At 47.5% G+C, this 12,871-nt stretch overlaps 1 protein-coding gene across 1 annotated transcript in view; it reads left to right on the top strand.

Moving 5' to 3' along the window:
- LOC135571052 (voltage-dependent T-type calcium channel subunit alpha-1H-like) overlaps positions 1 to 12,871 on the top strand; it is a gene marked incomplete at its 5' end in the record, with an annotated part of 55,842 nt that overhangs the window by 25,378 nt on the left and 17,593 nt on the right. The window contains 2 exons of the mRNA XM_065016860.1: positions 8,543 to 8,700; positions 8,737 to 8,852. Of these exons, the coding sequence (XP_064872932.1) occupies positions 8,543 to 8,700; positions 8,737 to 8,852 (274 nt within the window). The remainder of the gene's footprint in view (positions 1 to 8,542; positions 8,701 to 8,736; positions 8,853 to 12,871) is intronic.

The following is a 12,871-nucleotide window of genomic DNA, read 5'->3' on the forward strand; positions in this document are numbered from 1 at the left end:
AGAGACTCTGCTGTAGTGCTCATCACTCCCCCTAACAGGGAGGGGGCCAGAGACTCTGCTGTAGTGCTCATCACTCCCCCTAACAGGGAGGGGGCCAGAGACTCTGCTGTAGTGCTCATCACTCCCCTAACAGGGAGGGGGCCAGAGACTCTGCTGTAGTGCTCATCACTCCCTAACAGGGAGGGGGCCAGAAACTCTGCTGTAGTGCTCATCACTCCCCTAACAGGGAGGGGGCCAGAAACTCTGCTGTAGTGCTCATCACTCCCCTAACAGGGAGGGGGCCAGAAACTCTGCTGTAGTGCTCATCACTCCCCTAACAGGGAGGGGGCCATGAGACACTCACTCAGCCAGCACCATCTTCAGATTAACCTTTACGTCGGAAGCCCCCCCCCCCTGGTAAACAGTGTGAGATCGCTGGATGAATCTTTACAAGTGTAAATGGAGTCGCCTTTAATGCTCCTGAGGGCTGGACTAAAGACATTAGACTGGAGAGAAGACCTTTAATGCTCCTGAGGGCTGGACTAAAGACATTAGACTGGGGAGAAGACCTTTAATGCTCCTGAGGGCTGGACTAAAGACATTAGACTGGAGAGAAGACCTTTAATGCTCCTGAGGGCTGGACTAAAGACATTAGACTGGAGAGAAGACCTTTAATGCTCCTGAGGGCTGGACTAAAGACATTAGACTGGGGAGAAGACCTTTAATGCTCCTGAGGGCTGGACTAAAGACATTAGACTGGAGAGAAGGCATTTAATGCTCCTGAGGGCTGGACTAAAGACATTAGACTAGAGAGAAGACCTTTAATGCTCCTGAGGGCTGGACTAAAGACATTAGACTGGAGAGAAGGCCTTTAATGCTCCTGAGGGCTGGACTAAAGACATTAGACTGGAGAGAAGGCCTTTAATGCTCCTGAGGGCTGGACTAAAGACATTAGACTGGAGAGAAGGCCTTTAATGCTCCTGAGGGCTGGACTAAAGACATTAGACTGGAGAGAAGGCCTTTAATGCTCCTGAGGGCTGGACTAAAGACATTAGACTGAGAGAAGGCCTTTAATGCTCCTGAGGGCTGGACTAAAGACATTAGACTGGAGAGAAGGCCTTTAATGCTCCTGAGGGCTGGACTAAAGACATTAGACTGAGAGAAGACCTTTAATGCTCCTGAGGGCTGGACTAAAGACATTAGACTAGAGAGAAGACCTTTAATGCTCCTGAGGGCTGGACTAAAGACATTAGACTGGAGAGAAGGCCTTTAATGCTCCTGAGGGCTGGACTAAAGACATTAGACTGGAGAGAAGGCCTTTAATGCTCCTGAGGGCTGGACTAAAGACATTAGACTGGAGAGAAGGCCTTTAATGCTCCTGAGGGCTGGACTAAAGACATTAGACTGGAGAGAAGACCTTTAATGCTCCTGAGGGCTGGACTAAAGACATTAGACTAGAGAGAAGACCTTTAATGCTCCTGAGGGCTGGACTAAAGACATTAGACTGGAGAGAAGGCCTTTAATGCTCCTGAGGGCTGGACTAAAGATATTAGACTGGAGAGAAGGCCTTTAATGCTCCTGAGGGCTGGACTAAAGATATTAGACTGAGAGAAGACCTTTAATGCTCCTGAGGGCTGGGCTAAAGATATTAGACTGGAGAGAAGGCCTTTAATGCTCCTGAGAGCTGGACTAAAGATATTAGACTGAGAGAAGGCCTTTAATGCTCCTGAGGGCTGGACTAAAGACATTAGACTGGAGAGAAGACCTTTAATGCTCCTGAGGGCTGGACTAAAGACATTAGACTAGAGAGAAGGCCTTTAATGCTCCTGAGGGCTGGACTAAAGACATTAGACTGAGAGAAGACCTTTAATGCTCCTGAGGGCTGGACTAAAGACATTAGACTGGAGAGAAGACCTTTAATGCTCCTGAGGGCTGGACTAAAGACATTAGACTGGAGAGAAGACCTTTAATGCTCCTGAGGGCTGGACTAAAGACATTAGACTGGAGAGAAGACCTTTAATGCTCCTGAGGGCTGGACTAAAGACATTAGACTGGAGAGAAGGCATTTAATGCTCCTGAGGGCTGGACTAAAGACATTAGACTAGAGAGAAGACCTTTAATGCTCCTGAGGGCTGGACTAAAGATATTAGACTGGAGAGAAGACCTTTAATGCTCCTGAGGGCTGGACTAAAGACATTAGACTGGAGATAAGGCCTTTAATGCTCCTGTACGTATGGTCCCAGAGTTTAATCTCTTCTCTTGACACGTATGGACCCAGAGTTTTATCGAGCTTCTCACCAATTCCTCGAGATTAGGAGGCCTGTAATCTCTCGTGGACATATTTTCGGTGTACAGATGAAACGACGAGAGGGGTTTTAATCGTTGATTATTGTGATTGTGAACAGTAGGTTCTGGTTTAGGGGTTTTAAACATTGATTATTGTGATTGTGAGCAGTAGGTTCTGGTTTAGGGGTTTTAATCATTGATTCTTTGGATGAAGGCGGTGCTTAAACTGCTGCAGTGATTTTCAGGCCCGTTGGATGATAAACTATTTTCTTCTTGGCCATGATCATCACAGGTGTAATTAGTGGAAGGGAGGGTGTGGCCATGATCATCACAGGTGTAATTAGTGGAAGGAGGAGGGTTTGGCCATGAACATCACAGGTGTAATTAGTGGAAGGGAGGGGTTTGGCCATGATCATCACAGGTGTAATTAGTGGAAGGGAGGGGTTTGGCCATGAACATCACAGGTGTAATTAGTGGAAGGGAGGGGTTTGGCCATGATCATCACAGGTGTAATTAGTGGAAGGGAGGGGTGTGGCCATGATCATCACAGGTGTAATTAGTGGAAGGGGGGGGTTTGGCCATGATCATCACAGGTGTAATTAGTGGAAGGAGGAGGGGTTTGGCCATGATCATCACAGGTGTAATTAGTGGAAGGAGGAGGGGTTTGGCCATGATCATCACAGGTGTAATTGGTGAAAGGAGGAGGGGTGTGGCCATGATCATCACAGGTGTAATTAGTGGAAGGAGGAGGGGTTTGGCCATGAACATCACAGGTGTAATTAGTGGAAGGGAGGGGTTTGGCCATGATCATCACAGGTGTAATTAGTGGAATGGAGGGGTTTGGCCATGAACATCACAGGTGTAATTAGTGGAAGGAGGAGGGGTGTGGCCATGATCATCACAGGTGTAATTAGTGGAAGGAGGAGGGGTGTGGCCATGATCATCACAGGTGTAATTAGTGGAAGGAGGAGGGGTTTGGCCATGAACATCACAGGTGTAATTAGTGGAAGGGAGGGGTTTGGACATGATCACCACAGGTGTAATTAGTGGAAGGGAGGGGTTTGGCCATGAACATCACAGGTGTAATTAGTGGAAGGGAGGGGTTTGGCCATGAACATCACAGGTGTAATTAGTGGAAGGGAGGGGTGTGGCCATGATCATCACAGGTGTAATTAGTGGAAGGAGGAGGGGTGTGGCCATGATCATCACAGGTGTAATTAGTGGAAGGAGGAGGGGTGTGGCCATGATCATCACAGGTGTAATTAGTGGAAGGAGGAGGGGTTTGGCCATGAACATCACAGGTGTAATTAGTGGAAGGGAGGGGTTTGGACATGATCACCACAGGTGTAATTAGTGGAAGGGAGGGGTTTGGCCATGAACATCACAGGTGTAATTAGTGGAAGGGAGGGGTTTGGCCATGAACATCACAGGTGTAATTAGTGGAAGGGAGGGGTGTGGCCATGATCATCACAGGTGTAATTAGTGGAAGGAGGAGGGGTGTGGCCATGATCATCACAGGTGTAATTAGTGGAAGGAGGATCATTAGTGGAAGGAGGAGGGGTTTGGCCATGATCATCACAGGTGTAATTAGTGGAAGGAGGAGGGGTGTGGCCATGATCATCACAGGTGTAATTAGTTGAAGGAGGAGGGGTGTGGCCATGTTCATCACAGGTGTAATTAGTGGAAGGAGGAGGGGTGTGGCCATGTTCATCACAGGTGTAATTAGTGGAAGGAGGAGGGGTGTGGCCATGTTCATCACAGGTGTAATTAGTGGAAGGAGGAGGGGTGTGGCCATGATCATCACAGGTGTAATTAGTGGAAGGGAGGGGTTTGGCCATGATCATCACAGGTGTAATTAGTGGAAGGAGGAGGGGTTTGGCCGTGGTCATCACAGGTGTAATTAGTGGAAGGGAGGGGTTTGGCCATGAACATCACAGGTGTAATTAGTGGAAGGGAGGGGTTTGGCCATGATCATCACAGGTGTAATTAGTGGAAGGAGGAGGGGTGTGGCCATGATCATCACAGGTGTAATTAGTGGAAGGGAGGGGTTTGGTCATGAGCATCACAGGTGTAATTAGTGGAAGGAGGAGGGGTTTGGCCGTGGTCATCACAGGTGTAATTAGTGGAAGGAGGAGGGGTGTGGCCATGATCATCACAGGTGTAATTAGTGGAAGGGAGGGGTTTGGCCATGATCATCACAGGTGTAATTAGTGGAAGGAGGAGGGGTTTGGCCGTGGTCATCACAGGTGTAATTAGTGGAAGGGAGGGGTTTGGCCATGAACATCACAGGTGTAATTAGTAGAAGGGAGGGGTTTGGCCATGATCATCACAGGTGTAATTAGTGGAAGGAGGAGGGGTTTGGCCGTGGTCATCACAGGTGTAATTAGTGGAAGGGAGGGGTTTGGCCATGAACATCACAGGTGTAATTAGTGGAAGGGAGGGGTTTGGCCATGATCATCACTGGTGTAATTAGTGGAAGGAGGAGGTGTGGCCATGATCATCACAGGTGTAATTAGTGGAAGGGAGGGGTTTGGTCATGAGCATCACAGGTGTAATTAGTGGAAGGAGGAGGGGTTTGGCCGTGGTCATCACAGGTGTAATTAGTGGAAGGGAGGGGTTTGGCCATGAACATCACAGGTGTAATTAGTGGAAGGGAGGGGTTTGGCCATGATCATCACTGGTGTAATTAGTGGAAGGAGGAGGGGTGTGGCCATGATCATCACAGGTGTAATTAGTGGAAGGGAGGGGTTTGGTCATGAGCATCACAGGTGTAATTAGTGGAAGGGAGGGGTTTGGCCATGATCATCACAGGTGTGGAAGGAGGATCATTAGTGGAAGGAGGAGGGGTTTGGTCATGAGCATCACAGGTGTAATTAGTGGAAGGGAGGGGTTTGGCCATGATCATCACAGGTGTAATTAGTTGAAGGGAGGGGTGTGGCCATGTTCATCACAGGTGTAATTAGTGGAAGGAGGGGTTTGGCCATGATCATCACAGGTGTAATTAGTGGAAGGAGGAGGGGTGTGGCCATGTTCATCACAGGTGTAATTAGTGGAAGGGAGGGGTGTGGCCATGATCATCACAGGTGTAATTAGTGGAAGGAGGGTGTGGACATGATCATCACAGGTGTAATTAGTGGAAGGAGGAGGATGGTCATCACAGGGTGTGGCCATGATCATCACAGGTGTAATTAGTGGAAGGGAGGGGTGTGCCATTATCATCACAGGTGTAATTAGTGGAAGGGAGGGGTTTGGCCATGAACATCACAGGTGTAATTAGTGGAAGGAGGAGGGGTGTGGCCATGATCATCACAGGTGTAATTAGTGGAAGGAGGAGGGGTTTGGCCATGAACATCACAGGTGTAATTAGTGGAAGGGAGGGGTTGGCCATGATCATCACAGGTGTAATTAGTGGAAGGAGGAGGGGTGTGGCCATGGTCATCACAGGTGTAATTAGTGGAAGGGAGGGGTTTGGCCATGATCATCACAGGTGTAATTAGTGGAAGGAGGAGGGGTTTTCATCACAGGTGTAATTAGTGGAATGATCATCACAGGTGTAATTAGTGGAAGGGAGGGGTTTGGCCATGATCATCACAGGTGTAATTAGTGGAAGGAGGGGTTTGGCCATGATCATCACAGGTGTAATTAGTGGAAGGGAGGGGTGTGGCCATGATCATCACAGGTGTAATTAGTGGAAGGGAGGGGTTTGGTCATCACAGGTGTAATTAGTGGAAGGAGGAGGGGTGTGGCCGTGGTCATCACAGGTGTAATTAGTGAGGGTTTGGCCATGAACATCACAGGTGTAATTAGTGGAAGGGAGGGGTTTGTGGCACATGATCATCACAGGTGTAATTAGTGGAAGGGGGGGTGTGCCATGATCATCACAGGTGTAATTAGTGGAAGGGAGGGGTTTGGCCATGAACATCACAGGTGTAATTAGTGGAAGGAGGAGGTGTGGGAAGGGATCATCACAGGTGTAATTAGTGGAAGGGAGGGGTTTGGCCATGAACATCACAGGTGTAATTAGTGGAAGGGAGGGGTTTGGCCATGATCATCACAGGTGTAATTAGTGGAAGGGAGGGTGTGGCCATGATCATCACAGGTGTAATTAGTGGAAGGGAGGGGTTTGGCCATGATCATCACAGGTGTAATTAGTGGAAGGAGGATGATCACCACAGGTGGTTTGGCCATGATCATCACAGGTGTAATTAGTGGAAGGGAGGGGTGTGGGCCATGATCATCACAGGTGTAATTAGTGGAAGGAGGAGGGGTTTGGCCATGTTCATCACAGGTGTAATTAGTGGAAGGAGGAGGGGTTTGGCCATGAACATCACAGGTGTAATTAGTGGAAGGAGGAGGGGTTTGGCCATGAACATCACAGGTGTAATTAGTGGAAGGGAGGGGTGTGGCCATGATCATCACAGGTGTAATTAGTGGAAGGGAGGGGGCCATGGATCATCCAGGTGTAATTATGGAAGGGAACATCACAGGTGTAATTAGTGGAAGGAGGAGGGGTTTGGCCATGATCATCACAGGTGTAATTAGTGGAAGGGAGGGGTTTGGCCATGAACATCACAGGTGTAATTAGTGGAAGGGAGGGGTTTGGTCATGATCATCACAGGTGTAATTAGTGGAAGGGAGGGGTGTGGCCATGATCATCACAGGTGTAATTAGTGGAAGGGAGGGGTGTGCCATTATCATCACAGGTGTAATTAGTGGAAGGAGGGGTTTGGCCATGAACATCACAGGTGTAATTAGTGGAAGGAGGAGGGGTGTGGCCATGATCATCACAGGTGTAATTAGTGGAAGGAGGAGGGGTTTGGCCATGAACATCACAGGTGTAATTAGTGGAAGGGAGGGGTGTGGCCATGATCATCACAGGTGTAATTAGTGGAAGGGAGGGGTGTGGCCATGATCATCACAGGTGTAATTAGTGGAAGGGAGGGGTTTGGCCGTGATCATCACAGGTGTAATTAGTGGAAGGAGGAGGGTTTGGCCATGATCATCACAGGTGTAATTAGTGGAAGGGAGGGGTGTGGCCATGATCATCACAGGTGTAATTAGTGGAAGGAGGAGGGGTTTGGCCATGTTCATCACAGGTGTAATTAGTGGAAGGAGGAGGGGTTTGGCCATGAACATCACAGGTGTAATTAGTGGAAGGAGGAGGGGTTTGGCCATGAACATCACAGGTGTAATTAGTGGAAGGAGGAGGGGTGTGGCCATGATCATCACAGGTGTAATTAGTGGAAGGGAGGGGTGTGGCCATGAACATCACAGGTGTAATTAGTGGAAGGAGGAGGGGTTTGGCCATGATCATCACAGGTGTAATTAGTGGAAGGGAGGGGTTTGGCCATGAACATCACAGGTGTAATTAGTGGAAGGGAGGGGTTTGGTCATGAGCATCACAGGTGTAATTAGTGGAAGGGAGGGGTTTGGCCATGATCATCACAGGTGTAATTAGTGGAAGGGAGGGGTGTGGCCATGAACATCACAGGTGTAATTAGTGGAGGGGTTTGGCCGTTTGCGAGAGAGCCGACTTGCACGGAGGCAAGAAGTCACAATTGGTAACGTCGTTCCCTCCAGAAGTAAAACAGGAAATTACAAACTTTCGCGAGACAATTTTACTTCTGGGATCAGGCCTGCAACTTTCCTTTGTTCAGACTACAAGATATTCTCACAAAGTCATCTGTAACCCCCTCCCTCTCTGTCTCTCTCCTCTCTCTCTCTCCTCCCTACCTCCATCCCTGCTTCTCCCTTTCTCTCCCTCTCTGTCTCTCTCTCCTCTCTCTCTCCTCCCTACCTCCATACCTCCCTCTCCCTCTTTCCCTCTCTGTCTCTCTCTCCTCTCTCTCCTCCCTACCTCCATCCCTGCTTCTCCCTTTCTCTCCCTCTCTGTCTCTCTCTCTCTCCTCTCTCCTCCCTACCTCCATCCCTCCCTCTCCCTCTTTCTCTCCATCTCTGTCTCTCTCTCTCTCTCTCTCCTCCCTACCTCCACCCCTGCTTCTCCCTTTCTCTCCCTCTCTGTCTCTCTCTCCTCTCTCTCTCCTCCCTACCTCCATCCCTCCCTCTCCCTCTTTCTCTCCCTCTCTGTCTCTCTCTCCTCTCTCTCTCTCCTCCCTACCTCCATCCCTGCTTCTCCCTTTCTCTCCCTCTCTGTCTCTCTCTCCTCTCTCTCTCTGCTTCTCCCTTTCTCTCCCTCTCTGTCTCCCTCTCCCCTCTGTCTCCCTCTCCCTCTCTCTCCCTCTCCCTCTCTGTCTCCTCTCCCTCTTTCTCTCTCCAGGATATACAACGTCTCCTTCCTGACTGTGTACTATCGTCCCGAGGAGACGGAGGACATCCCTTTTATCTGCTCAACCAATCGGGAGAACGGAATGCTGCGGTGTTCCGACGTTCGCGCGCCGAGTGGAAGGGTCCTGGTGCATGCTGGGGGCAGAAGGGGTAGGGAGGGGCCTGGGGCAGATGGACCAATAGGAGGCGGGTGTGTGAACTGGTACCAGTATTATAATGTCTGTCGGGCTGGGGAGCGAAACCCCCATAAAGGAGCCATCAACTTTGACAACATCGGATACGCCTGGATCGCTATCTTTCAGGTAGGAGATATTATTGCTGACTGACTTGACTGACTGACTGACTGACTGACTGACTGACTGGCTGACTGACTGACTATACGCCTGGATCGCTATCTTTCAGGTAGGAGATGTTATTGCTGACTGACTGACTGACTGACTGACTGACTGGCTGACTGACTGACTGACTATACGCCTGGATTGCTATCTTTCAGGTAGGAGATGTTATTGATGACTGACTGACTGACTGACTGACTGACTGACTGGCTGACTGACTATACGCCTGGATTGCTATCTTTCAGGTAGGAGATGTTATTACTGACTGACTGACTGACTGACTGACTGACTGACTGGCTGACTGACTGAATGACTGACTGACTGACTGGCTGACTGACTGACTGACTGAGAAAATGAATGAATAAATCAGGTAGGAACGACAAATTAATGTGTGGCTGGGTTGGTTGAGTAATGATGATGAATAATAATCATAAATATTAATTCAGAACTAATTCTGTCACGGCTCAAACAGAGAAACAACAGAGAAACATCTCAGATAGAGAGATATCTGTCACAGCCCAAACAGAGAAACATCCTAGATAGAGAGATATCTGTCATAGCCCAACCAGAGAAACATCCTAGATAGAGAGATATCTGTCACAGCCCAAACAGAGAAACATCCTAGATAGAGAGATATCTGTAACAGATCACCACATGTCTCCCAACCAGAGAAACATCCTAGATAGAGAGATATCTGTCACAGATCACCACATGTCTCCCAACCAGAGAAACATCCTAGATAGAGAGATATCTGTCACAGCCCAAACAGAGAAACATCCTAGATAGAGAGATATCTGTCACAGATCACCACATGTCTCCCAACCAGAGAAACATCCTAGATAGAGAGATATCTGTCACAGATCACCACATGTCTCCCAACCAGAGAAACATCCTAGATAGAGAGATATCTGTCACAGCCCAAACAGAGAAACATCCTAGATAGAGAGATATCTGTCACAGCCCAACCAGAGAAACATCCCAGATAGAGAGATATCTGTCACAGCCCAAACAGAGAAACATCCTAGATAGAGAGATATCTGTCACAGATCACCACATGTCTCCCAACCAGAGAAACATCCTAGATAGAGAGATATCTGTCACAGCCCAAACAGAGAAACATCTAGATAGAGATATCTGTCACAGCCCAAACAGAGAAACATCCTAGAGAGATATCTGTCACAGCTCAAACAGAGAAACATCCTAGATAGAGAGATATCTGTCACAGCCCAAACAGAGAAACATCCTAGATAGAGATATCTGTCACAGATCACCACATGTCTCCCAACCAGAGAAACATCCTAGATAGAGAGATATCTGTCACAGATCACCACATGTCTCCCAACCAGAGAAACATCCTAGATAGAGAGATATCTATCACAGATCACCACATGTTTCCCAAACAGAGAAACATCCTAGATAGAGAGATATCTGTCACAGCCCAAACAGAGAAACATCCTGATAGAGAGATATCTGTCACAGCCCAAACAGAGAAACATCCTAGATAGAGAGATATCTGTCACAGCCCAACCAGAGAAACATCCTGATAGAGAGATATCTGTCACAGCCCAAACAGAGAAACATCCTAGATAGAGAGATATCTGTCACAGCCCAAGCAGAGAAACATCCCAGATAGAGAGATATCTGTCACAGATCACCACATGTTTCCCAAACAGAGAAACATCCTAGATAGAGAGATATCTGTCACAGCCCAACCAGAGAAACATCCTAGATAGAGAGATATCTGTCACAGATCACCACATGTCTCCCAACCAGAGAAACATCCTAGATAGAGAGATATCTGTCACAGCCCAAACAGAGAAACATCCTAGATAGAGAGATATCTGTCACAGATCACCACATGTCTCCCAACCAGAGAAACATCCTAGATAGAGAGATATCTGTAACAGATCACCACATGTCTCCCAACCAGAGAAACATCCCAGATAGAGAGATATCTGTCACAGCCCAAACAGAGAAACATCCTAGATAGAGAGATATCTGTCACAGATCACCACATGTCTCCCAAACAGAGAAACATCCCAGATAGAGAGATATCTGTCACAGATCACCACATGTCTCCCAAACAGAGAAACATCCCAGATAGAGAGATATCTGTCACAGATCACCACATGTCTCCCAACCAGAGAAACATCCCAGATAGAGAGATATCTGTCACAGATCACCACATGTCTCCCAACCAGAGAAACATCCCAGATAGAGAGATATCTGTCACAGCCCAAACAGAGAAACATCCCAGATAGAGAGATATCTGTCACAGCCCAACCAGAGAAACATCCTAGATAGAGAGATATCTGTCACAGATCACCACATGATCCAGAGAAACATCCCAGATAGAGAGATATCTGTCACAGCCCAACCAGAGAAACATCCTAGATAGAGATATCTGTCACAGCCCAACCAGAGAAACATCCCAGATAGAGAGATATCTGTCACAGCCCAAACAGAGAAACATCCTAGATAGAGAGATATCTGTCACAGCCCAAACCAGAGAAACATCCTAGATAGAGAGATATCTGTCACAGCCCAAACAGAGAAACATCCCAGATAGAGAGATATCTGTCACAGCCCAACCAGAGAAACATCCTAGATAGAGAGATATCTCACAGCCCAAACAGAGAAACATCCCAGATAGAGAGATATCTGTCACAGATCACCACATGTCTCCCAACCAGAGAAACATCCCAGATAGAGAGATATCTGTCACAGATCACCACATGTCTCCCAACCAGAGAAACATCCCAGATAGAGAGATATCTGTCACAGTCACAGCGAAAATCCCCAGAGAAACATCAGATAGAGAGATATCTGTCACAGCCCAACCAGAGAAACATCCTAGATAGAGATATCTGTCACAGATCCCAAACAGAGAAACATCCCAGATAGAGAGATATCTGTCACAGCCAAACAGAGAAACATCCCAGATAGAGAGATATCTGTCATCCTAGATAGAGAGATCACCACATGTCTCCCAAACAGAGAAACATCCTAGATAGAGAGATATCTGTCACAGCCCAAACAGAGAAACATCCTAGATAGAGAGAAATCTGTCACAGCCCAAACAGAGAAACATCCTAGATAGAGAGATATCTGTCACAGCCCAACCAGAGAAACATCCCAGATAGAGAGATATCTGTCACAGCCCAAACAGAGAAACATCCTAGATAGAGAGATATCTGTCACAACCCAACCAGAGAAACATCCTAGATAGAGAGATATCTGTCACAGCCCAACCAGAGAAACATCCTAGATAGAGAGATATCTGTCACAACCCAACCAGAGAAACATCCTAGATAGAGAGATATCTGTCACAGATCACCACATGTCTCCCAACCAGAGAAACATCCTAGATAGAGAGATATCTGTCACAACCCAACCAGAGAAACATCCTAGATAGAGAGATATCTGTCACAGCCCAACCAGAGAAACATCCTAGATAGAGAGATATCTGTCACAGCCCAACCAGAGAAACATCCCAGATAGAGAGATATCTGTCACAGCCCAACCAGAGAAACATCCCAGATAGAGAGATATCTGTCACAACCCAACCAGAGAAACATCCTAGATAGAGAGATATCTGTCACAGCCCAAACAGAGAAACATCCTAGATAGAGAGATATCTGTCACAACCCAACCAGAGAAACATCCTAGATAGAGAGATATCTGTCACAACCCAACCAGAGAAACATCCCAGATAGAGAGATATCTGTAACAGCCCAACCAGAGAAACATCCTAGATAGAGAGATATCTGTCACATATCACCACATGTCTCCCAACCAGAGAAACATCCTAGATAGAGAGATATCTGTCACAGATCACCACATGTCTCCCAACCAGAGAAACATCCTAGATAGAGAGATATATGTCACAGATCACCACATGTCTCCCAACCAGAGAAACATCCTAGATAGAGAGATATCTGTCACAGCCCAAACAGAGAAACATCCTAGATAGAGAGATATCTGTC

This window comes from Oncorhynchus nerka, unplaced genomic scaffold, assembly GCF_034236695.1.
Source record: "Oncorhynchus nerka isolate Pitt River unplaced genomic scaffold, Oner_Uvic_2.0 unplaced_scaffold_829, whole genome shotgun sequence".
Classification (NCBI taxonomy): Eukaryota; Metazoa; Chordata; class Actinopteri; order Salmoniformes; family Salmonidae; genus Oncorhynchus; species Oncorhynchus nerka.